At 42.1% G+C, this 26,774-nt stretch overlaps 1 protein-coding gene across 4 annotated transcripts in view; it reads left to right on the top strand.

Moving 5' to 3' along the window:
* The window catches only part of LOC131251304 (uncharacterized), a 139,495-nt gene extending 114,097 nt beyond the window's left edge, over positions 1-25,398 (top strand). For 3 of the 4 annotated variants that reach the window (XM_058251948.1, XM_058251949.1, XM_058251946.1), the window contains one exon: positions 24,695-24,993. In XM_058251948.1, the coding sequence (XP_058107931.1) occupies positions 24,695-24,904 (210 nt within the window). In that variant the 3' untranslated portion in view covers positions 24,905-24,993. The other variant, XM_058251947.1, reaches the window with a different exon arrangement.
* Positions 25,399-26,774: the final 1,376 nt, after the last annotated feature.

Here is a 26,774-nt window from a genome sequence, read left to right as displayed (position 1 = left end):
CAACCTATCGATCTTTCATTGCTCGGCCTACTAAGATCTACTTCCCTCAACCTACTGATTCTACCAAATTAAAAAGATCACAAGACATTCCAGACCTATCATTACAAAACATATCTTTTCATTGATAAGAAAAATGTTATTACAGCAAGAAACAATTTCTTTTAGAAGTATCAGAGGGGAGGGGTGAGGCTCAGGGCTACTCTTTGGGGGCTGCTCGGCCTCGACTTCAGCAGGGGCCTGGTCTTCGATAGGGGCTGGGTCCTCAGGGGCCTCATTGGCTAAATGACCAAGCTCGAGCTCGAGGAACCTTTCCTTGACATCCTCCTAGCATTGCTCATAGCTGAAGCTAAAGTATTCCTCTAGCTCATCAGCTCGCTCCCCAGAGGCCTTATACGCCTCCACTGAAGCCGCCTATGTTGCTGGGATATAAGCCTCTGCCTCTGACAGCCTGGTCACCATGTCCTCTAGTTTGGCCTCCACCCTCGCGAACTCGGCTTCCACCTCTACTCGCATGGCCTCGGAGAACGGGGATGGATAGGCACGGCTTTAGCCCCTTTGATTCGGCCCACAGTGCGACCCTCTCCCGCCGAGCTTCATCCAGCTAGAGCCCAAGAGCTGCCTGCTCCTCCCCAATAATTCGCAGAGCCTCTTGGAGAGACTCAGCCTGAGCAACGACTGCATCCTTAGCTGCTATGGAGGCCTCGAGCTTGACAACCTTGGCCTGGAGGTCTGCCCTCGTATCGTCAAGGCTGCTTCCCACCTCCCGGAATGCTCAGTGGGTAGCTAGGTGTGCAAGAGCTGTCTGAAATAAGGAACAAAAACAAAAATAAGGAAAAAAGGGAGGGCAAAAGGCAAGAAGAACGACTAATCAGAAAAAGGATGGAAACCTACTTCAAGAAAGGAGGCCGCCAGCTCTCCTAGGAGGGTCATTGGGTGGAGTGCTAGCAACGCCGAGACGTCCTCCTCAGGCACATGTTAAGTCCCCCATTGAGCCAGGAGGCCCATATGCTCACTGACGAGGAGAGACCCCGACCGACTGGTAGTGGCCTCGGGAGCTTGATGCCCTGAGGCACCACCTACTTCCGACTGCTGGTCACGAGCAACTACGACCTCCTTAGCTCGGTGAGCCTCGTCTCGAGCAGGGGGAGATACCAAGTCAACGACCTCCCTTGCCGCCAATTCAGAAGGAGCTTCCCTCGCTGGTTCATGAGGAGGGACCTCCTGAACCTCCCCCCTTGCCGCCGCTGAAGACAGTTGCTTGGTAACGAGCCCCTCTGGGATGGGCTCGGACTTGTCCTCCACAGCCCTAGAAGGCTCTCCTCGACGAACGGGGCAAGAGTCTTCTTGACGGCCCTCCTTAGCTTCTCCAAACCGCCTGCTGAGGGAATGTTGTTCTTCGCGGGGCGGGGGCAATCAACCATTTCTACAAAAGAAGATACCAAAGTCAGACACAAGATTGACATCCGAACACAAGTCTTATTAAAAAAAAAAAAAAAAAACCTGACCAGCTACAATATACCTATTGGCTTGACCAAGGACAAGCCGGATAGGTACAAAGTCTAAGGAGTGGTTAACTTCCTCCAATTTCTCTCAGTAGCACTCTACCTCTTCGTGCGATTGACTTGTTGAGGTTGTAGCAGAGAGAGATCGGGCTGTTGCCGAGGAAGAGTTGCAAAGAGACAACTAAGATCAACAAGCAGAGCTAAAAAAAAAGTGGGCTATACATATACAACTACAACTCGGCAATATCCAACCTGGGAAAGCAAATGCGGTGGGGACCCGAAAGCGTAGTCTGCCCACCTCGGCCTCTGGGGCTTCCCATTCCCCCAACGTAAAAAACCATGTCCTTCCAGCCCTTCTTGTAGGACGGGTTATCGGTGATGAGGCCTTGACCCTCGTTCGCCCAAGTAGAAAGATAATACCAGCCCCGAGAGCCAGGGCTAGCCTTCGCTCTATACAAGTACAAGAGCTCGTCTATTGTCAGCTCGGCATGGCCGAGCTTGTGCTACAAGATGAAGGTGCCAAAGATGGCTCTCCAGACGGCTAGCTAAGCTGATGGGCGACCTCCCGTACGAGGGGGTGGAGAGGTAGCTGCAAACCACATTGCAAGGCCACGACATATATGGCCACCTTGCCATCATGAGGTTGGTCTGGAACTTCCCCAAGTTCTGGAGCTTGGAGCACCACAAACTCATGAATGTGATACTCCGACCAGATCCGGACTAGGTCCGCATCCTGTAACCTCAACCCAAAGGGGCTAACGTCCAGAGACGTTACTATCTCCTCTTGGCTTCTTGTCATTGGAGACGATACACCTGAGGGTGTGGTCAACTGGGAGTCCACGCTTTTTGGAATGGACTCCCCGTAAAATACCCCAGACATAGATACCCTATCGGAACCCTCCAACATCCTAAAAAGAAAAGAATATGAAAAGGAGAACGAGAATGAGAGAGGACTGGAGAAGAAGATACTGGCCGGAGAAGGGAAACAGAGAAGGGATTCCGACTTACTGGAAATCACCTAAGTTCAGCAACAGGAAGACAGCAAAGAGACAAATGAGGCAAATAAGAAAGTCTAAGGTGCCCCCTTCCCTATTTATAGCCTCTCGGCTTCAACATTAAATGCTGTAATCCGAAGAGTCGCCTCAACGCACGCTTCTAACCACGTGGCAATCAAGATGATTCGCAGGCAAACCAGACTACCGAGGCAGAGACAAGTGTCATCCTGCTATTCGTCCAGAGAGACAGGTGCCACTCCATGCACACCTTGTATGAGTCATTGTTATCATTGTTGAATCCTCGGTTTCGATGCTAGCGAACTTCTCTCTCTTCCGCCATAATGACTGGCAGGCCTGATCAAGCCGACCACCCGACTTCTACTTGAAACCTCATGCTCTGGATGTCAGTCCAAAGTCCATTTACTTCTTGAGCTCATGGAAGGTGCTTAGAAGTAGGGGGGCTACTGTTATGGGTAAAGTTGGACTAACCAAACAACTAGAATTAGATGGAAGCAACGCAAGGCCAACAACTTGGATGATACAGGACATGAAAATTAAATGTGAATGCAAGATCTCAGGCTTTAGATTATACTAATTCAGAAACAATCACGTAAAATTCCACATCCCACACAAAAGTTCAAACATTCAAGCAAGGGGAATCTATGTGGGTCCAGACCTACACAGGCTAGGGCTGGATCAGTAAAATTATGGACCAAACGATACTCAAAGGGAAGTAAAAAATCATCCACACATGCACAGCAATCAGTCCTTAATCCAAGGGATTCACCAATTCCAATTCAGAGAACCCTAGGGTAAGAAAAATGGCAAATAAATTGAAAGTAATGCAATCTAGGGTTAGGGCTATGGAGGATAGGTATGAGAGGAGTAAAATAAGCGAAAATTTGAACCTGTAGATAGTCCCTGCGCGCGGACAGCGGGTCAGGCTTGTCGCAGGTGCGCAGGGGTCTGGCTGCAAGTGCGAGGGGGCACCGAACGCGGAAAGCGCCTCCTTGGCTCTGGTCGGCCAGGGGAGGGCTTCAAAACTCTCAAGTTTTGTGTTGATCGGATGCAAGGTCTGTGCGTTGTGCTCCGCCGAAGCTTCAGCCCTCTTGTAAGGCCAGAATTTGGAATTCTGCAGTAAAGAGGAAAACTGTTGCAATAAAGGATAGATTTGAAGCGCAGATGGTGGTAGGAGATAAGAAATAGAGATGGTAGAGGATGAGGGCGAATCGAGATCGATGTGGCTTCGCACCACGGTAGTTAGCCCTTCAATGAAGGGAGGGTTTCGCATCCAATTGGATTTTCACAACTCGAGAACGTAGAGGAGTAGAAAAATGTAGAATTTTTTTTATTAAGCTTCAATGAGAAAAAAAAACCTACAAGGGGTGCCTATTTATAGGAAAATCCTATACCCCAAAACTTGTGCCATATGCGCAACCTATTACTTGGCGATGAAGTAAACAAAAATAAAAACTAATCAAAGAAATCTAAACTGTCCATGATACTCTAAATAACATTAATAAGAAAAACCTACAATATGAGATTAATCAGACTAGTGGGCCACGATCATGAGATCCCATGATGGGTTTACTTGACTATTGGGCCCACTCCAATGAACCAAAACTCCGTCTTCTAGCTAGGAGGCCCTCCCTGGACGTCGTCATCAATCCAGATTGACGATGGGGTCCTCGTTCTCCTTGCGTATGTGCATGGGGGGGGGGGGGGGGTGTGCGCCTGCATGTGATGTCCCCATCAGTGGTCGTGAACCAGCTCGGCCTCGAATGCCGAGCATGACCCCCGCAACCCATCCGAGCACCAACCACTAGTGGAGACCTCGACCACATAGAGACATCTCACTATCTCGACCAAAGGGCAGTTGTGAATGTCCACTTTGAAAGACGACCTTAATCGACTTTCACCAAGGATCTAGACCTCGAGACTCGACTTAGACCTTGGCCATCAACTTCAGAGGTTGGCCTCGATCGGTAAGACCTTGGCCATCAACTTCAAAGGTTGGCCTCGGTCAGTAAGACCTTGACCAAACGACTTAATGGTTGACCCCGACTATCAACATCGGCCTCCTCGGATATTGACCACTGGGAGATATCTTGTTCTTATCTAGAAAAGGGTTAACTCCCTGAGATCTTCACCGAGGATCTCGGGGAAGCACAATGTATCCAGGAGAAGATCCCTTCTATGATACGCATTTGCCTTGTAGAGGCATTACCATATACGTAAGAGATACCAAAGGCTATAAATAAGAACTTAACCTACGAAAACAGGTAAGCACAAAAACCCTCATACGACTATACCCATTGTGTGCTTATTCTAACTTAGGCATCGGAGGGTCACCGGCTATAACCAGGGCCCCCCATTGTTACTCGGTTTTGCAAATACTCAATTGGCTAGTAGGGTTAACTAGATCTCAACATCAACATTATCAATGACAAATTGAATACTACATACAACTATATGCCCATAAAAAATTTTTGAAGTGAAAATTTTTCAATAAACAAAAATTTGATGATATCAATATATTGGCAATATTATTGAAATGTCATTGATACACTTGTGATACAAGCGTCACCTAGAATTTACATAGTAAAAAATATTTACAATACATTGGTGATATCGATGCATTGGCAATACAAGTGACACCTAGAATTTACATAGTTGAAAATATTGGCGATTATATTAGCTATATTGATACATTGGCGATATTTACTGATATATTGCTAATAACTGTAATTTCTGATTCTACCAATGTTATTGGTATCACTACTTGTGGCATCGGTATCGTTGAGATGGAGATAAAAATAATATCGAAGATATTTTGATAATATCGGGGATATTTCCAACAATGTTTCCATCATAGATTTACTGAAATTTGGGTATGATAACTCTTCACTTTCGGACTTGTTGATCCAGCCGTACGATCTTCCTTCTCCCTCTTCTTGGTTCTTTGTTGTTACAGGAGAGAATTTGAGAGAGAAAAGAAGCTTAGGGCTGGGATGTCCAAACCTACTTTATTTTTAACAATAGGAGAAGGATATGATTACATATATGCCCTTATTAGTAGGGAAGAAAAACTAAAGAAAGACAATGGACAAATAAGGAGAGCATAAAAATAAAAATAAAATAGAAAAAAAGGCTAAGACCAAGGCCCATAACACAAGCCCTAGGTGTATATACTTGTAGACCTATTCATAGGCCCATACGCACATACAGCTACACTCCCCCTCAAACTTAGGCATGGATATCAATCATGCATATCTTACCAAGTGTATGTTGTCCGACTTCCACTATAAGAGCCTTTATGAAGATATCCACCAATTGATCGGAAGACAGAACAAATGGAGTGGAAACAACACCGGCAACAACCTTGTCACGAATAAAGTGACAATTAGCTTCAATATGTTTTGTGCACTCATAAAAAAAAAGGATTATAGGCAATGTAAATAGCAACAAGATTATTGTGATACATTGGCGTAGTAGTCTTCACAGGAAATCCCAATTCAGAAATAAAGATTTTCAACCATGTAAGTTCACATATCATATTCGCCATAGCATGATACTTTTCCTTAGTACTGGATCGTGCTACAACTGTTTGCTTCTTAGTCTCTACGTGACTAAATTGGTGTTGATAAAGTACAATAGCCTAACGTAGAGTGAAGTTCATGCAGGGAACCTACCCAATTAGCATCAATATACCTCTCAATATCATAATTATGATGACGATCGAAGAGGATATTACGTCTAGGTGACGATTTGATGTGGTGAAAGATGCGACAAACGGCTTCAAGATGACTATAACCGAGAGCATGCACGAACTGACTAACCAAACTCACTACAAGAGATAAATCCGATCGAGTAATCATCAAAAATATCAATCTTCCAACCATTCACTGATACATATGGGATTATCAAAAAGTTCTCCATCATCTGTCTTGAACTTTTTTTTTTTTTCTTTTAAAAAGTTACTTCTATATCTTTTATCAACAAAAATTCGCATCTATACAAATGAGGCACCCCTTTACTTAAAATAGGGGGCTAGCCATGAGAAGCACATAAAAAAAATACAAAAGACTCTAAAAGCTGATTAGATCATCTTAATAGATCCTAATTCAACCTTATCAAGGAAAATGGAACCTCTGACCTGTGGAGGAAGCTCCGATAGACGTTCGAACCATGCATTCGCTTAAGTAGCACTTCCTAACCGGTCCATCAAATCCGCAAGCGAGTTCCCTTCCCTTAGAACATGTGCAAATCTGATTTGACCTCTGCGTTGCAGCTGATGAATCCTATATAACCACATTCTCCATTTCCAACCCTGCTTAGCCACTCTAGTAAGCAAATCAACAACCAGTTTTGAATCCGATTCTAGAGTGATTTGGCTATAACCCCTTTGAATTCCAAGAAGGAGGCCATCATATACCGCACGCAATTCTACAACCGTGTTAGAACTGACCCCATAACCTGCAGAAAAAGCGAAAAGGAAATTACCCATCTCCCCTCTGCCGATACCACCTCCTCCCGAACTGCCCAAATTGCCTCTGGACGACCCATCAACATTAATTTTCACCCAGCCTGACAATGGCCGCTCCCATCTAATCAGAACTGCTCGGCCGCTAGATCTAGAGGCAAAAGGCGAAACGACACCTACTCTAGTATGATCGGTCCTTCCTGGACCAGGCGCGCATCTGTCGGAGATAGAATTGCTGAGAAGATCATCCCGCCACCTGATTCTAGCAAGAATACGATCTAACGATACCGGCACACCGTCGAAAACCGCACCATTTCGTGCTTTCCAGATCTCCCAAATAACTGTGCAAGGAATAAGCATTCGACTCATAGAGTTGGACCGCATTGAAGAGATAGCCGCCCACCACTGAGATAGCTGAGATTCAACCGATAATGCTGCCATAACAGAAATGCCAAACCATCTGCCCACAGTTTGCCAAACCGTCTGAGTAATGTCGCTATTAACGAACAGATGGAGCAAAGTCTCTATATGATGGGGCTAGGAGCCATGAGTGGAACAACAAACACAGCTGGAGGCAATTTGGACGCCTCTGGATTGAACTGCACTATCAACCGGGACCGCGTTATAAAGCACCTTCCAGACCAGAAGCGAGATTTCAGGTGGCAGATTGGCATGCCACACCCATCTTGACCAGCTCTGACCTGCACCGGATCCCTGCTCAAAGACCACGCATATTTAATTGAAAATTCACCTGAAGTCGTGAATGGCCAAAAAGGGACATCAGCGTCTTCAGAGATGCTGAACCCTACCTGAAACACATGATCAATAACTGTCTGGGGAAGGAGGAAAACAGCTGAGGGGGGAAGAGGACCATTCGGACCAAGCACCTGACGCACCTGAATGTCCTGCAAGCTAGCTGGCACCTCTGCTTCAGCCAGCTGCGCAAGAGGGCCCAGACCCGTCCAATTCGTCTTCCAGAAATTACAATTACCAGCACCTATTTACCATTGAACTCGGGATTCCACCATCGGAATGCGCTCCCTGATTCTCTTCCACAAGGGAGACGAAACCCGCCTTGATCGATTAGAAGCCTCTGGAGACAAGTCATGAAGATACTTGGTCGCCATAAAAGATTTCCAAACATTGTCTTCCTACCCAAACTTAATTGACCAAGCCATTTTCCATCGAAAAGCTTCCATAATATCCGCAAGTTTTCTAAAACCGATTCCCCCCTCCTTTTTTGGCATTGCCAACGAGTGCCAATTCCTCCAATGACACTTCTGCTTTCCTTCAGACCAGCCCCAGAAAAAATTCGCCATGTGCCTCTCAATTAATTTCAGCACCTGAGAAGGAACATGGACAGCCGCCATAGAGTGCACCGGAATGCCTGAAAGGACGCTCTTCACCAGGACCGCTCTCCCGACTTGGGATAGAATATGGGCCTTCCACCCATTGATGCGACCCACAACTCTATCAACCAACGGCTTAAAAGCGCTTGATTTTAGCCTCCCGTCTGCCATAGGTACTCCCAGATAAGTGAAAGAAGAAGACGAAATGCCGAAACCAAGGATAGCCTCAATTGATCTAATTCTCGCCCGAGACAACTTTTTTACACCCAAAAAGGAGCTTTTCCTCAGATTGATACTTTGGCCCGAGGACGCTTGGAAGGAGTCTAGAAATTTCTTAATCTGTAGTAGCGTGACTTTACTCCCATTTGAGAAAATTAACGTATCATTAGCATAAAGCAGATGCGAGATCGCTGGGCACCCTCTACACATTGTAAACGGTCGGCAGATTTGACGATTAAACAGGCTTTTGAGACCTCTGCTCAGAGCTTCAGCTGAAAGAATGAACAAGCTTGGAGAAATCGGGTCTCCCTGCCTTAGACCTCTTGTAGATTTAAAAAAACCCGCCATCTCTCCATTTACAAGAACAGAAAACCAACTATTCGCCCAACATTTTTCTACCATCTTAATCCAACACATGCTAAATCCAAACCGATTCAAGACCTGCTTCAGGAAGTCCCAGCTTACCTTGTCATATGCTTTGTCCATGTCTAGCTTCAAAACAATGTTGCCCCCGCGAACTGGTCTATTTAATTCCCTGAATAGCTCTTGAGCTAAAGCAATATTTTCCGCTATCGAACGACCTTGAACAAATGCCCCCTGCTCTGGCGATATCAACAGAGGCAGAATCTGAGAAAGCCTGAAGACTATCATCTTGGAGAAAACTTTGTACAAACAATTGCATAAACTGATAGGACGATAATCCGAAAACCGCTTAGGAGAAGCTGATTTTGGAATTAAGCAGATAATAGATGCCGAGATAGACCTGGAATATTTCCTCCTTGGAAGAGAAAGGAGATCGCTCGATGAATGTCCTGACCCACCACTTCCCAACATGGTTGAAAAAAACTGGCTTAGAAGCTGTCAGGCCCAGCCGCACTGTCTTTAGGGATGGAGTGAATCGCCGAACGGACCTCCAATAGCGAAGGGATCTCCAACAAACGGTCATTGTGGGCTTGGTCGACCAACTGTGGAATACAATGCAGGAGGTCCTGGTTAATCTGAGAAGGATTAGCGCTGAAAGTCGTCTGGAAATGTTCCACCGCAGCTGCTTTTAGCTCTGCCTGGCCTTCCACGATTTGCCCAGAATCCAGCTCCACCCGACTGATAATTGCTCTCCTATGTCTTTCCATAACGGAAGCATGAAAAAACCTCGTATTCTTATCCCCCTCTGTCAGCCAATCCACCCTTGATTTCTGCTTCCAAAAAATTTCTTGCATGATCTCCAAGGACGCTAACCTATTGGAATTTGAATTGATTTGTTGCTGCAGGTTGACAGTTTCATCGTTAGATCTTGATGAAGCTTGGATACGCTCCTCCAGCTTAACCGCAAGATTCTCTGCTAGCTTTATTTGCTCAAAAATATTTCCAAACACTTCCTTGTTCCAGATTTTCAGATCTTATTTCACCTGCTTGAGCTTAGATAACACATTGTAAACAGGGTGAGAAGAATCGACCTTGTTCCAAGCAGTCCTTACCATATTCAGAAAATCAGCATGTTGGGTCCACATTCGTTGAAATCGGAATGGTTTAGGCCCGCCATTCATCGGCCGAGGGAAAATGAGGAGAAGCGGAGCGTGGTCCGAATGAATACGCGGCAAATGTGAGACATGGAATTGGGGAAATAAACTGCACCAGCTTGAGTTGAGAAGAATCCAATCTAGCCTTGCCCAAATGCGAGCATTTCCGGACTGATTATTATTCCAGGTGAACCGATTACCTGAGAAACCTGCGTCAAGAAGACCCGCAAAGTTAATAGCATCTGCAAATTCCAGAGAAGAAGCAGAATCCACAGCCCTTCTACTTCTTCTTTCTGAATCGACAAGAATTGCATTAAAATCTCCACAAACAGCCCACGGGCCCTGAATAGAGGACGAAAGGAGAGCTAGGTCCACCCAGAGAGCTCTCCTCAAAACTCGAGCACACCTAGCATAAACAAAAGTTATATGTAACTGAGAGTCACAGTTATGAACAGACACTACTATCGACAGGCATTGATCAGATTTGAATACTATCGAGCAAGAAGTTTGGGACTTAAAGAACAACCAAATCTTGCCACTCTCCTCACAGTTAGAGAAAGAGGAGTGAAAGCCCAAAGCTAGCCCAGTTCTAACTCTTTTGTCGTCACCAAGCATTGGTTCCAGGAGCGCCACAATCCAAGGATCATGTAATTTGAAAATCCTTTTTGCAGTCCGCAATGATTTTTTATTTCCAATACCACGCACATTCCACACTATGATTTTATCCATCAAACACACATCTAGTATTCACGGCCCTTCGCTTTAACCGGCGCAGTCTTGATTCCCAGTTTCCTTTAGCATAAAGAATTTTGTGTCGTCTTATCTTCCTTGGGGGTTTATCCGCATCAAACTCCTCCTGTTCCTCCTATGTCCAGTGTCCAGCCATCTCCTGATTCCGGATGTGCCACTCCATGTCATCTCTCAGTTCTGTCTGTTGTCCCTGTACGTCCAGAGCAGCTCTGTCCATCACCTTTTTCTGCCTTTCATATGCTATTGTTTGGACTGAATTTGTACCCCATCTAGGCTCTGACCTGCACTCTACTGTTGCTCCAATCGCACCACTGTTTTCAGCTCTCCCAGTCACCTCTGCTTTGTTCCTCTCCAAACCAAATCTGAGATTTGGTGAGTGGTTCTCCTTTCCAGCAGCAGACCTTCTCTCAAGGATCTATTCCTGGCCTTGTAGGGGATAGCCAACTGCACCTTCCAAAACTATAATGCCATCAATCTCATTCATAACATTTCTGTTACCTCTAAATCCCTGGCTGAGTTCTGGGAAATGGGTTTCCTCACCAGAAATTGCAAAAGGGTTTAACATATCACGCTGGCATGCGAAAGGAAAATTGTTTTGTTGTGATTGTGAATAAGGCTGCATTCCACACAACATTTGATCTTCCCCTTGATAAACTGATACCTGGAATTTATTCTGCTCTGATAGATTTGAATTCAAATAGGCCTTGGATCCATCATGCTGAAACTCCTCTAGCCGAATGGGTAGAACCCCTGGACCATCTTCAGATTTGTCTAGCAAGAGCAAAGGATCAGGAGGGGAGGGCGGTGGCACTTGCAACATACCTTCCCCACCAGATAACGCTGGCTGGCAATGAGTCACTCCCCTACCATCAACACCTGTATTAGACTTCCGGCTATCATCTAACGATCTTGTATCACAACCACCTTCCATTTCACTCATAATTTCATTTGCACTAGCATTCAAACTAGCATTGACATTATCCCCCGGATTGGCGATTAGACAAACATCTGACCGATTTCCTTGAGTACCACCCTGAAAAGCATCCACCCCTGCTGTAGCCTTTTCACAAACAGGTACTAGGGGTCCTGATTGGCCATGAAATCTTCTAATAACCCAAGCCTTGGTGCTCTCGTTGGTTGTGTGGTTGATGGACGATGAACATTTGTATTTGAACAGAGGTTCCAACTCCACAATAACTGGATAGATCTTCCCCAAAACCTGCAACTCCAGAACTTGGTTGAAGGTAACACCCGGTCGAGGAATGACCTTGATTCGAGCAAATGCTTGGAAATAGCCGAATCTAGAGTTAGAGTCAATCTGAACTATTTTACCGATGAAACTTGCAAGATCCAAGAGGACTGAGTCAATCCAAGCCTGGGCTGGAATGCCAATAGCCGAATCCAGACACCGCTGCCCCCATTAACCTCTTCTGGAGTCCACTTTTCAACCGTTTGTATCCCCATTTCTTTGTGCAATCTTGAGCTTTTTCTGAACAATTCAAACTCGTCGTTTGATGTAAACATTAACAGGAATTTCTGGGCTGTAATCCTTACTATTTCCACTTCTGAGGACATGAGGCTCGAAGCCTTCAGAGCATCTGACAGTCTATCTACCCTGACATCCGGATCGATCGCGGTCCCCACCAGAGCAAGGCGCAACATCCGCATCCTGTTCTCCACTGCTTTTGAATCAGCAACGGTTGTGAATCTCGAGCTCCCATCCATCAGATTGGACGCTCCCTTCTTTGGAGATCTTACTGCTGCAGCAAAGGATCTGTCCGGATCTGGTATTACCGCCCGGTATTGGGGTCGAGGTGATACCGGCACTGACGTCACCTTGCGAGGTTGCCCTTTCGCCCACTCAATGTGAGCAATCCTACCATCAATCCGCCGTCCGTGGAGGCATTGAATCGCATTGAAAGCATCCTGCTCATAGCGGAAGCGAATGAAGGCGAACCCTCGAGAACGATTTATCTCTCGATTCCATGGACTGAAAAAATCTTTCAGCTTTCCAAAACGACTGAAAATGCGAAGAAGATCTTCCTCCATGGTATCAAACGTTAGATTCGCTGCAAAGAGAGAGAAACTTGTCGGAGACGATCGAGATTTCCTTGGTGGGACCCTTTCCCACGGTGGCTCTCGCTCCCGCTCTCCCATCTGTAGGACAACAAAAATTTATTAGTTCAGCTGTCTTGAACTTCTTATTAACTTCCAATGGAGAATTAATAGTTCTGACATCAAGATTTCCAGTTGAAGCCAACAAATCAAGAGAATATTTCCAATGAGACGGAACTATGCCCTTCTTGGGCCTAGAGACTTCAATTCCACTATAAAATAAATAAATATTTTAACAGTCCCAAATCTTTGGTATCAAATACCTTACTCAGATACAATTTCAGCTCAGATATGTCATTAACATCATTACCTATAGCCAATGTTTTATATATCAGTATCGCATAATGTATCGCACCCTTGGGATATGGACACATCAATTATCGCTTGGGATATATCGGTTGTATCGTACAATGTATCGTCGTTGTTGGGAAACATGGGAACATTAGGAAATTAGTCAAATTTTTCAATGAAACTTCAGGGATTGTTGAAAAAGACATTAATACACACTTAGAAATCAAAGCATTACAAACAAAAGTGCACATAATAGGAGTTTCCTTTGTATGGGGTCCTAATATATGCGCTTTCCAACTGAATTGATGCAAGTATATTCAAAGTCTATTAATATAATTTATAAATGTAAGAAGACATGTATGGAAACACAAGTAATACATTCAAAAGCAAAAGAAGAATCACTAGATCAGTTTACATACATGTTTAATTTTGTGTTTGGATACAAAGATTACAACTGATTTACGAGAACTTGAGAAATTTTTATTTGTCTCAATTTTCTGCAACTTGACCCATCTCCCCTAAATCTTGAAATAGAAGTTTCAAATCCATGATTCTTCATGGAAAATATGAAGAATCATAGATTTGTAACCATTTGACACTAGTTTAATGTGATTTACAACAAAAACATGGATCAAAAATAAAAAATGCTCACTGGATTGAATATGTGGGATATATCGTCACTACCTGTGCGTTTCATATTGCACAGGTGGCATACAAGATATATTGTGGGATATATCGGCTGATATCGTTGATATTTAAAACACTGCCTATAACAATAATGTCATCTACATACACTCTTACAATAATAGTCCTCTTCGCATGCTGCTTGACAAACATAGAATGATTAGAATGGATGCGAGTGAAAACAATACAAATCAAAGCCTCAATAAACTTTTCAAACCAGGTGCGAAGGAGCATACTTCAACCCATATATCGTCTTCTTTAGACAACATACCCTACTCACCTCCCCCTTATAAACAAATCTAGGAGTAGGAAAGCATATAGATTTCCCTGGTCAAATCACCATTCAAAAGCATTCTTAACATCCAACTAATGCAAGGGCCAATTTGAATTGCCAGTAAGAGAAATAATCACTTGTATAGAGTTAACTTTTGCAATATGAGCGAAGGTCTCAGAATAGTCCTTAATAAAGGTTTGTGTAAAAACCTTTAGCTAAAAGGCGAGCTATACTTTCATCGAGGTGGTATTTGAGAACATACACCCAATGACAACCTACATGATTCTTTCCACCCGGTAACTCAGTTATCTCCCATCCATGATTTTTTTAGGAGCTACCATCTCCTCCATAGCTCGGCGTCATATAAAAGAAATAAGAGTCTCCTTAAGACTTTTAGGAATGGAGGAAGAATACTTAACAACTGAAATAAAGGACTAATATTGAGGGGACAAGGAATGATAGGAACCAAACTTCTGAATGGGATGGGAAGTACACTGTCTTTTTTCTTTTCTGACAGGAGGAGGTAAGTTTAAGGCATGTCTAAATAAGGATCATCATAAATAGGCAGTTGAGTAGAAACGCTATCAGTACTTGTAGCTGAAGGAGCATGCTCCGTGGTGTCTTGAGAAATTATGAGTTTACGAACATTCGTTCGTTCATATACTTTCAAGTTTGACTTAGTGGAATCAGTACCGACCTTATTTTGAGCATTATCAGATGCAAAAGACATACATTATTTAATTAAACCCAAGGATAGGTATATGAAGAACCATAGAATATGTCTCCCCATTTCTATCAGAAAAGTTGAGAGCATCTTAGACAAATTTAACATCCATAGAGACAATGCTTTTTAGTAAGAGGATCAAAACATTCCTCTCTTTTATGAAGACGAATATCCGAAGACAATGCATCTAACAACTTTATTTAACAATTTGTTTATAAGAGGATTAGTGCTATAGACATAACATACACATCCAAAGACATGCAAGGGAATGTTAGATATTAGATAGAAGTCCGAAAAATACCTAAATAGGAGTCTTTCCAGCAAGAACATTAGTGGAAGACGATTGATCAGATAGTATACTATAAAAACAACATCTGAACAAAAGGATTTAGGAACAAACATTTCAACGAGAAGAGCCCGAGTGACTTATGTGTCTAATCTTCCTTTTAGTCACACCATTTTTTTGTGGGGTATATGCACATGTGGTCTTTTATAGCTAACAAATCATAACTAGGTGTTGTGGGCCTTGTCTGTAGTGTTTCAACACCATTATTTGCATGATTGCCAAGAGAAGTGAGGATAGCATATACTAAAAAGTGAGGATTTCTATCCTTTAAAAAAGGTAGGATGACATACCAATATATCATCAATAGTAATTCATTATGGTAGATGTTCGTGTATGTTGCGTTGTACACTATGAAACTTCAACTACCCACATTGCTATATTCAACCTTCAAGCACCCAACACGTGTCACATGTGCCAATGCGTCAAATGCGCATATGCCCCACGTGTTTTATCATCCATTTCCTATCATCACGCACGTGCTTGATGTGCCAACATCAATCTTTAAGTTCTTCATGTTAAGTATTTCTTTCTTTGATTAGAGTATGTTAGCCCTTGTTGGTTGGGCATCATGGTATACAAAAATGGTTATGTAACAGCTGTTACGTAAAATGGCCGTTACAGAAAAAATTGCCTGTAAGGGTCCTATAACGACCCCGTAACAGACTGTAATGAACCCGTAACAGGTTTTTTCAAAAAAAAATTAAAAAAAATGTTGTAAGGGCCATTACGGGGGCCATAATGGCTGTATCGTAAAGGTAATGGCGGTGGTCGTTATAGCCACCATTACTGTTATGGAACACATTGTTGGTCATCAATATATGATGCTCTAGCTTGACGAGGAGTGCTGAAAGACCCTAGTTGAATAGGAGTTATAGGAAGTTGAATAGGTTTATTAAGCATGTTTAATGAGTTGTAATGGGCTTGGCCCCAACCCATATGGAAGGGCCCAATATCCCCACATGGCTTCTACACGTAATGGAATGATATAAAGAATGGAGGCTAGGGTTGCAAGGGTTTCTACCATGAATGTTGTCTTAACCATTATCTTATTGCAAATTGTACCGTGGGTCGATTCATATCGAATTGCAAATCATAAGCTTTTTTTTTCCCATTTTCATTAAAAAAATCTGAAAAACTATATGTTACTCAGAAAAGTAAAGAAACTCATCAATCATCCATTTCCCATCAATATATACCTAGAAAAGTCATACATATCATTATGTTATCAACCTGTCTATGATATATCTATAAATATAAATATCTCATTGTGTCACAATAATGTATAGAAACACTCGACCATTTGCCAAATGTATAGCTTCATCATCATCATCTTTGAGTACAAATCTGTTAGTTCAAAAAAGAAGAAAGAAAGAAGGAAACAAAATTGTTGAAGAAGTATATGTCCTCAACATCATCTTCTCAGTCTTCACTCTGGTTTCAGCTATGCCGCCTTCATCATTATCATCACTAATATCATTGCCGGCTTCTTCTTCTTCTTCACAATTTGAGGTTGAAATCTACTCTGGTCTCTCCTCTTCTCTCATTGCCTTTGACCTTTTCTTTTCTTCTAATAGAGAGTTGTCTAGGACCTACAAGATAGTTGATACTTATAAATTTAGCATAACATAATCATTATTCGGTATTCACTAACCACAACTCACTAGATTCACTACAACATGCAATGAAGAAACATAATCTAAATCATACCACGTTTCCCGTTTTATCATGAGATAAATTCAGAACCTTCACCACCCTATATTGCCTTTATCAAACGTTCAGCCATGTTCATCCAAGTGTGGTTTGTAGGAAGGGCAAAATCCTCTTCTTAGTGATCCACTCATCATTAAAGTCCCCATTGCGACAAGCAAATAGGATCAAGCCCTTGATTTTTGATATTTTCATGTTGCACTTCAAGCTAAAGATTTTAAAAAATAATAAAAATAAAAAAATAAACAAAAAAAGTAAAAAAAGAAAAAAGAAAAAACAAACTAGAGCGTTTAATCTCTATAGATTTACAAAAACAAGTCTGTTTAATCTCTCTCTCTCTCTCTCTCTCTCTCTCTCTCTCTCTCTCAAGGCTGAGGCAAGGGGGATCCAAATGGGCTCTCTCATAATACATTTGCAGCACACAATTCGCACAAACATTTTACTATCTATGAAGTATATAAAATGCAACTACACTTATATAGTGACACGAGTTGGATAGTTTTCAACTTCCTAAATGTGCTCCAGTTGCACCCACAACAAGTGGTACTACATGAAGGCTCAAAATATGAATTACTAGCCTCTACAATTGTAAACACGTTTCTCCATAACTCTCCCACCATAAACCTATATGTGAGTGAATAATTTGAAAATTAAATACATGAACAATCAAATAAAATAAACAATAATAAGTTTTTTAACAAACAAATAACATCCACATTACCTGGTTGCTTTGTGTCTCTTGGTAATGTTTGTTGCATCTCTTCTAAACAAGCTAAACATTTTCTTAAACTTACCCATTTGGTCATTGATAATGGCCCGTTGTGTTGAATCTAGGATCATTCTTTCCATGGAGGGTAGAGAGGCTTGTCCAAAATCATATTGGTAGCAATCCACCATCATACGAGTAGAGTGCTTCGACATGCGATTTGGACGACATTTCTCCTGTAGGACTCCTTAATATGTTTAATATGCTCTTGAAAAGAGTCCCATGACACTTGCGATTTTACTGCAAAGTCCCACCCACAAACCCAAGTCCTTTATATGGCTTTGACAAAACCCATTTCTACTCAATCTGACACGAAGACTGATTATACCATCAATCTTAGAAGTGGAATCTAGGACAGACTGAACATATGTCATTAAATCTTACATATTGAAATAGGTGTGGAAGTGGGACAATGTTTGCTTTCAAGGGTTTTATGCAAAAATAGGTCCAATCAACAATCTGAACCACCTGCTTCACCTTGTGGCTTTTACAAATTCAGCCATCATGTTTATATGAAATGCATCATCTTCAAAACATATTATACGACTCTTGATTTGTGGATGCGCATGGTATAGTCAACATTTCACTTTTTACTAGTGGGTCATAGGTTTTTGGTACGATGAGGATCGTGTTTGATGTGAATGCCCAAAAAACCTCTCAAATTGAAAGGGATCCTAGGCCTTTCTTTAGTGGAGTACATATTGTTTGTTGTATTTCACAGCCCCACTTGTCCAAACTTGTTGTGTAGGATGCCTTGGATTCTGCCAATCTGTTGTGCAGAGAAGCCCTGATTCGGTTTGACCGGTTTCTGATTCAGTCCAACTAAAAATAGGGTAGTTTCTCAGGTTGCATGCTATGAAGATTTGCACGTTTTCAGTTCAATCGAAAAGTGCAGTCCATTTGGTTCAGTCCCACCAAAGGTTATATCCGGTCCGACCAAACAAGTTACGCAGATTTGCCTAAATCGAGGTATTTAAGTATGATTGCGATTAGGGTTTGTTAATACGGGTGCTCTCTATAAGGGCAAGGGTTTGCGAGGTGAGAGGGTTTCTAAACACTTGTAAGGGCTTGGGAAGTGTTTTTCTCAAGGGGTTGTGCATCACGAGGAGAGATCAGTGCTTTTGTAATTGAAGAAGGTAAGCGCGTAAACTCTAAGGTTTTGATTATAGTGGATCTCTATCGCTTTGTGCCGTGGTTTTTCCCGCAATGGTTTTTTACGTTAAATATCTTGTGTTTTGTGATTGGTTGCTTGCTTTATTGTTTGGTTTTTCTGCTTTATATTGTGATTGTTCAATCTTCGTTAAACGTGCTTTCTCAAAGTGCATGGATTAGTGTTGATATGGGTTTGTTGAGGGCTTAGAATATCAACAAAGTGCTATCAGAGCGTTAGGTCTAAGGACATCTCGAGAATTCATCGAAGATGTCAAGGTTAAAGTTCGATATACATAATTTGATGAGAAGAACAATTTTAGTTTGTGACAGCGGAAGGTTAAAGATATTCTAGTATCACAAGGGTTAAGCACGGTGTTGTTGGTGACTAAACCGAAGAAGATGTCAGATGATGACTAGTGCTATCTTTGGGAGAAAGCTATGAGCACCATCCCTCTATGTCTATCAGATGATGTCGTGTACAACGTTCTTGATGAGGAATCTCCCTCGGAGATGTGAAAGAAGTTAAAAGATCTTTACATGGCAAAGTCCCTTAAAAATAAGTTGTTTGTGAAGAAACAATTCTTCGGGCCACAAATGGAGGAAGGATCTGATCTCTTAGAGCATATGAGCCTATTTACAAAGGTGTGTAGTGAGTTGTTAAGGCTTGGAGTGACGGTTGAGGAAGAAGACAAAGTGGTGCTACTTCTAGCGTCACTTCCTACATCATATGACCATATCATCACTACTCTAATATATGGGAAGAATACAATAAAGTTGGAAGAGATCACCGCGGCTCTCGTTTTGAACCGATCACTGTGGCTCTCATTTTGAACAAGATGAGGAAGAAATTGAGCGATGGGGACTCTCAGGCGGAAGGGCTAGTCGCGAAAGGGGGTCATGGACATGGGAGATTCATGGATCAATTCGGTTTAACAGGAAGAAAAAGTCTAGATCAAAATCGAATGGTAAGGTCGAATGCTTCTATTGTGGCATCAAGGGGCACTTCAGGAGAGACTACCAAAAACGGAAGGATGGCCTAGAAAGCAAAGGAAAAAATGGAACATAGGTGAATCGACTAGTATAACAGAAGAGAGCTCGGAAGAAGATCTCTCAGTCTCTTTAGGTATGAGTTGTCTCTTAGATACATGGATACTCGATTCAAGATGTTCGTATCACATGTGCGCTGATAGAATGATTCGATTCTTACAAATCCTATGATGGTGGAAGTGTTCTGATGGGGAATAATGCATCATGCAAGGCCATCGGAACAGGGACCATCAAGGTAAGAATGTTTGACGAAGTCATACAGACTCTAGGTGATGTTAGGCATGTCTCGAATTTGAAGAAAAATTCAATATACTTGGAGGTTTTAGATACCAACGGTTGCATGTTCATCGCATTAGGTGGTGTAATGAAGGTCACCAAAGGTGCAATTGTGTTAATGAAGGGACATAAAATAGGTAATATGTACAAGTTAGATGAGAGCACAATTATAGGTGAGGCCGCTAGCACCTCACATGCACAATCCAGCACAGTTGACACTAATTTGTGGCATATGCGGTTAGGGCATATGAGCGAGAGGGGCATGATGAAACTCTATAAATAGAAATTGTTGAAGGGAGTTAAGGCGTGCAAGGTAGATTTCTATTAGCATTGCATCTATGGAAAGTAGTGCAGGGGAAGGTTCAAGACTACTACACACACTAGCAGCGGGGTGCTCGTCTCTATTAATTCCGATGTCTGGGGGGGCAATGACAATATCGTCTAAGGGAGGAACACGATACTTCGTGAGCTTCATAGATGATTACTCTAAAAAGGTTTGGGTATGCTTCTTAACGCATAAGTCTGAGGTGTTCGTCAAGTTCAAGGAATGGAAGGTGGAAGTAGAGAAGCATACTGGGAGACAGGTTAAGTGTCTTAGGTTAGATAACATTACAGAGTACAGAGAGGCAAGATTCATGGAACAAGGCATCACAAGGCACTTCTCAACTCCATGGACCTCACAGTAGAACAGGGTGACAGAGGATGAACAGAACTCTGTTAGAAATGGTGAGAAGTATGCGGTTGTATGCGGGGGTGCCTAAAAGCTTTTGGGCAGAAGTGGTGAACATGGCATGCCATATTGTAAATCGGTCATCATTTACAGTGTTGGACTCCAAGGTTACAGAAGAAGTCTGGACATGCAAGGATGTCGATTACTCAGGATTGAGAATATTCGGGTGTCCAGCATACGTCCACGTGTAGAGTGGACAAAGGACATAGCTAGATATCAAATCTAGGAAGTGTATCTTTATCGTGTGTGAGAAAGATGTTAATTGGCTACAAGCTTTGGGATTCAGTTTCACAAAAGGTGGTCATTAGTAGAGATGTAGTCTTTGATGAGGCATCGATGTCGAAGGCCAATAAGGAGGCTATAGAGAAGTCAGAGGAACATGATGAGACCGAGAAATTGTCGGTGCATGTAGAGCCAGTTGAGCCGGTTACTGACGGTGAAATTCAGGAGGTGCAAGAAACTGGTCGTAATAATCAGCAGGATGCTCAAGAATGTATAGCCAGGAACAGGGAAAAAAGAACCATTAGAGCCTCAATTCGATATGGATTCGAGGACAAGGTCTCTTTTACATTGTTCACAAGGAGTGGAGATCCCTTCACCTTTCAAAAGGCAAAATCCGGCAAGGATGGCAACAAATGAATGTCAGCCATGGCAGAGGAGATGAAATCTCTATATAGGAATCAGACATGGAGTTGGTGAAACTTCCAAAAGGTCAGAGGGTTATAGGGTGCAAATGAGTCTTCGGGAAAAATGAAGTATTAATGGAGAAAGAGGGCAAAAAGTTCAAACACAACTTGTAACAAAATGGTACTCATAGAGGGAAGGAGTAAATTACAATGAAGTTTTCTCTTCGGTCATGAAACATGCGTCAATCAGGGTGTTACTGGCTATGGTAGCTAAATCCAATTTGAAATTGGAGCGGCTCAATGTGAAGGCGCCATCCTTCATGGGAACTTGGAGGAAGTAATTTACATGAGGTAGTCTGAAGGATTCAAGGAGCTTGATAATGAAGGCTACGTATGTAGACTAAAGAAGTCATTGTATGAGCTAAAGTAGTCTCCAAGGTAGTGGTATAAGTAGTTCCATTCCTACATGGTGGAGATTGGGTATATAAGGTGTGAGTACGATTGCTGCATATATTAGAGGGTGCTTGAGGATGGTCTTATATTCTACTGATGCTTAATGTTGATGATATGTTGATTGCTGCAAATGACAAGAAGGAAATACACTTGCTTAAGTCTTTGTTAAGCAAGTAGTTTGACATGAAGGATCGGGGCGCTGCGAAGAAGATCTTTAGGATGGAGATACACGGAGATAGAGAGTCTGGAAAGTTTTGGCTTTCTCAGAAGGGTTATGTTCAGACAATGCTAGAGAGGTTCCACACGAAAGGTGTTAAGCTAGTTAGCACACCTCTAGCAGGTCACTTTTAAGTTGTCAGACAGATCATATCCAAGTACAGAAGAAGATTTAAGGAGTCTCATGTATGTAATGGTTTGCACGAGGCTGGATATCTCACACGCAATTAGTGTGGTTAGCAGGTATATGACGAATCCAAGAAAGGAGCATTGGAATGCTATTAAGTGGATTCTCAGGTATTTCAAGGGTATAGTCGACATTGGGATCATGTTCGGGGAACATGGAGCTTCAGGTGGAGTTGTAGGATATGTGGATTCAGATTATGTAGGTGATCTTAACAATAGGTGGTCCACTGCAGGATATGCTTTCACATTAGTAGGCGGGCCGGTATCTTGGAGATCTACATTGTAGTCTACTATAGTGTTGTCTACTACCAAAGTGGAATACATGGCTGTGGCGGAGGCGTTAAAGGAGGTATTGTGGTTGGAAATCTGATAGGAGAACTCAGGTTAAAGCAAGATGCAATTCAGTTGCATTGCGATAGTCAAAGTGTTATCCATCTGGCAATGAATTAAGCGTATCATGCGAAAACCAAGCACATCAATGTGAAGTTTTACAAGATATGGAAACTCATTACTTCAGGGGAGATTCTATTTCAGAAGATTCACATGGACAAGAATGTCGTGGATATATTGACAAGGTTGGTGACCACAGAAAAGTTCAAGCATTGCTTGGGCTTGATCAATCTCACTCGCCATTGATGAGATTGGGCACCCTTGCACATGGGTGCGGATGAAGATGCGTTCCAGGTGGAGAATGTAGGGAGTGGTATATGCTCAAGGTGGAGGTTGCACAAGGTGGAGGTTGCACAAGAGGTCTTCAGGATAACTTGACAGAATGCAAATCAAGGTAGAGATTGTTGTGCAAGATGCCTTGGATTCTGCCAATTTGTTGTGTAGAGAAGCCCTAATTCAGTTCAATCGATTTCTAAATCGGTCCCACCGAAAATAGGGTGGTTTCTCAGGTTACACACTATGAGGATTTGCACATTTTCAATTCGACCAAAAAGTGCAGTCTGTCTAGTTCGGTCCAACCGAAGGTTACATCCGGTCTGATCGAGCGGGTTACGCAGATTTGCGCAAATTGGGGTATTTAAGTCTGATTGTGATTAGGGGTTGTTAATACGAGTGTTTTCTCTATAAGGGCAAAGGTTTGCAAGGTGAGAGGGTTTCTAAACACTTGTAAGGGCTTGGGAAGGGTTTTTCTCAAAGGGCCGTGCATCACAAGGGGAGATCAGTGCTTCTGTAATCAAAAAAGGTAAGTGTGTAAATTCTAAGGTTTTGATTATAGTGGATAGCCATCGCTTTGTGTCGTGGTTTTTTCCCACAAGGGTTTTCCATGTTAAATATCTTGTGTTCTGTGATTGGTTGCTTGCTTTATTGTTTGGTTTTTATGATTCATATTGTTGTTCTATCTTCGTTAAATGTGCTTCCGCAAAGTGCATGGATTAGGGTTGATCCGAGTTTGTTGATGGCTCAGAATATCAACAAAAACCGGAAGCCCCATATGCCGTAAATTTTGTCAGTTCGAGGATCCCTATGGTTCCCTTTAAGAGCCTTAAAAATACTCCTTGCTTTAAGAACAGTATTAATAGTCTTGTATATGCATGAGGTTGAACTTTCATCCCCAGATTCAAATGTCATGTCATGATGATCAAACTGAACCCATTGACTGGTGTACTAGTTCAATTAAACAACTGTTTTTCATGTCTAAGTAGTTACCCAACAATGGAAAAGAGACTTGCTCCGGTGGTAGACTCTCAAGAGTTTCAACACCCGGTCAAGGGTTCGAGCATCTATAGGTGGTGAAATCCCACTATGGCGTGAGTGTGTGGGGTGTGTGTGCGTGTGTTTTTTTTTTAAAAAGAGACTTGCAGGTTCCATGAGCCAAATATGTTGCATGAGGATTTATGCTTGCAGTGACAACAAGCTTTATTTTATGCAATCCAGGTTTTTTTTTTTTAACACACCCCACACACTAACGCTGGTGGAATTTCACCACCTATGGGTACTCGAACCTTTGACCAGGAGTTGAAACTCCTGAGAGTCTACCACCCAGGCAAGAGTAAGGACCCTATTTTATGCAATCCAGTTCTACAGACAACAAAATTTTTGGTCTTAAATATCGGGTTGCTGTGTTTGCTCTCAGAAGTTTGTACATGCCGAGAACCGCAAGCACTCTTTATGCATCTCCTGTTACGTGTATAAACTTATGTTCTTCTTCTTCTTCTTCTTCCTTTTTCTTTTTTCTTTTTTATTTTATTTTATTTTTTTTGTTGTTGTTGTTGTTGTTGTTGTTATTATTATTATATAACTAACGCCGTCCATTTTTTTTTTTTTTTTTTTTTTAAGGTGGGCCTCGCAATGGTTGTGGTGGAAAGTGCTGTTACATCCATATACATCTGCTATGCAGAAGATCCCTCATTAATTAACAGATGGGATCCTGAATTCTTCAACCAGATGTCGGAGGCGCTCCACCAACGATTGCAACATAGGAGCGCGCGGAGACAAGTGATCAACCACAGGCTCGACGCCCAGATACAAGCAGCACTCCCTCTTTGAACCCCATACTGCAGAAAAAGTAAATGCATGTTATAATTCCATTCTAATTTATTTATATATGCAAGTAACCTTTTTTTTTTTTTTTCCTTTCATCCATGAATTTCAGTTCCGGAGAGTCATCAATGCGGTTCCCAACTTTAAAAAATGACTGAGGTGTTAATATGCTTTACGTGAACAAACATGTTTATTGTTCTGGCCAGTATTCCTTAACAGGCGGGGCCAGCTTGCAATGATCCATATGCGGCACATCAGATTGTCAAAAGGCATTTACCCAACACTCTCAGACATCCTACTGGACCTTTTTTTTTTTACCCCATTGCGTGTCTTTAACCATCCGTTTTTAGATCACTAAATCAGATAACTGATAGAGCTGTTTGGTGCAGCATCGCACATCCATTGTGGGCTTACCAGATGAATGGTCTGGATCACAAAAAAAGTGAATCAATTGTACAGATGATGAAGCAAAATAAAACATGACTAATTTGCCTTTTGTACATTTCCTCGTAGCAAATATCTACAGGGCAAGAGAGTTGCTACTTTTTTTTTTTTTTTTTTTTTTGATATGAAGAGGTGATTGGCCAAGCGGCGCGGCCCATGCAATCTGGACCACAAACTGGAGTTGACTGGTTGTCTCTATTCCACCGTATCAAAGCTCCGTCCATCTCTTTGCACAAATTGCAAAAGAAACCCGCTAGCTCATGTTTGAACGGTACCATTCAGTGTTCACATTATCAGTAGCATCACATGTATTGATGACTTGGCATATGGAAAAATGCACCAATATCGCCTGATGGAACTCGTAAGAACTGCTGACTGAAGGAAAATTGATAAAAAAGTGGAATTTTTCAATAAAACTTTAGAATACACATGTATATGTATTTATCAATCCATCAACACATACCCACACCACATGGGTACTTCATCCCATGATCTCATTGTTGAAACATAGTTTGTCTACCAATGAGCCATGGAGCTAGACCCAAACTTTAGAAAATATTAAAATGCATATATGCAAATATTACAAAAAATCACACATAAATAGTTTCCGTATAATAGAGCGAAATATATTCAAACTCAAGAAGGAAAAAAAAGAAGAAGTATAACCATTGTCATGCCCCGCAATTCAGAGATAGAGTGTAAACCCTCAGACCCCAGTTACAGTCCATGACTCGTACACTAAGTGTACATAATTCCACACATCATACATTTGTTTGGAGGCGAAGTTGAATGGATTCTATGTTCACATCGAATTAACATGCATACATTCACATGATTGCATACTTTTCCATTACCAAGTCCATTGCATCCACAACCACATAATTAAATCTAAAATTCAACTACTTCTGCCCATTTGGGACTTTATTCAACTGTAAATCAAAAGCCATTCTACATAATCATAATCATAAACAGTTTCAAATGAAACCTAAACATTAGTAATGATAATAAGGAAACTAAATCTCCTGACAGTTAATCATATAAGCAATTCATCCATATCTTCCACCAAATATGACCATTGGTCATATGTCTCATCCGCCAATTGGGCTTGATTATCGAGCACTTGGTTTGAATTTCCTGTCTTGCTTGCCTTTGTATGATTGTCAATCCATGACGTTAGCTAGCCAAACTAGTGAGTGAACCCATCATGGTTCATACAGTGCACGATATAAGATATCATAAGCAACATCCAACATATGTATATGCAGGTGTGAATATATTCATGAATGTCGTGAAATGCATGTCAAGTGGAATGATCATCCACTTGCATGGGTTGGATATCCGTCAATCCACATCTGCAACTGGTAGGCTTCTACTGTAGGTAGACATAAGCAAGGCTTGCTTCTACTCCGGGTGCAGGCTCCTACTAACATGG

The sequence above is a fragment of the Magnolia sinica genome, chromosome 7 (assembly GCF_029962835.1).
Source record: "Magnolia sinica isolate HGM2019 chromosome 7, MsV1, whole genome shotgun sequence".
Lineage (NCBI taxonomy): Eukaryota > Viridiplantae > Streptophyta > Magnoliopsida > Magnoliales > Magnoliaceae > Magnolia > Magnolia sinica.
Note: the sequence above shows the minus strand (reverse complement) of the source record. Positions and strands in the feature narration are given on the sequence as shown.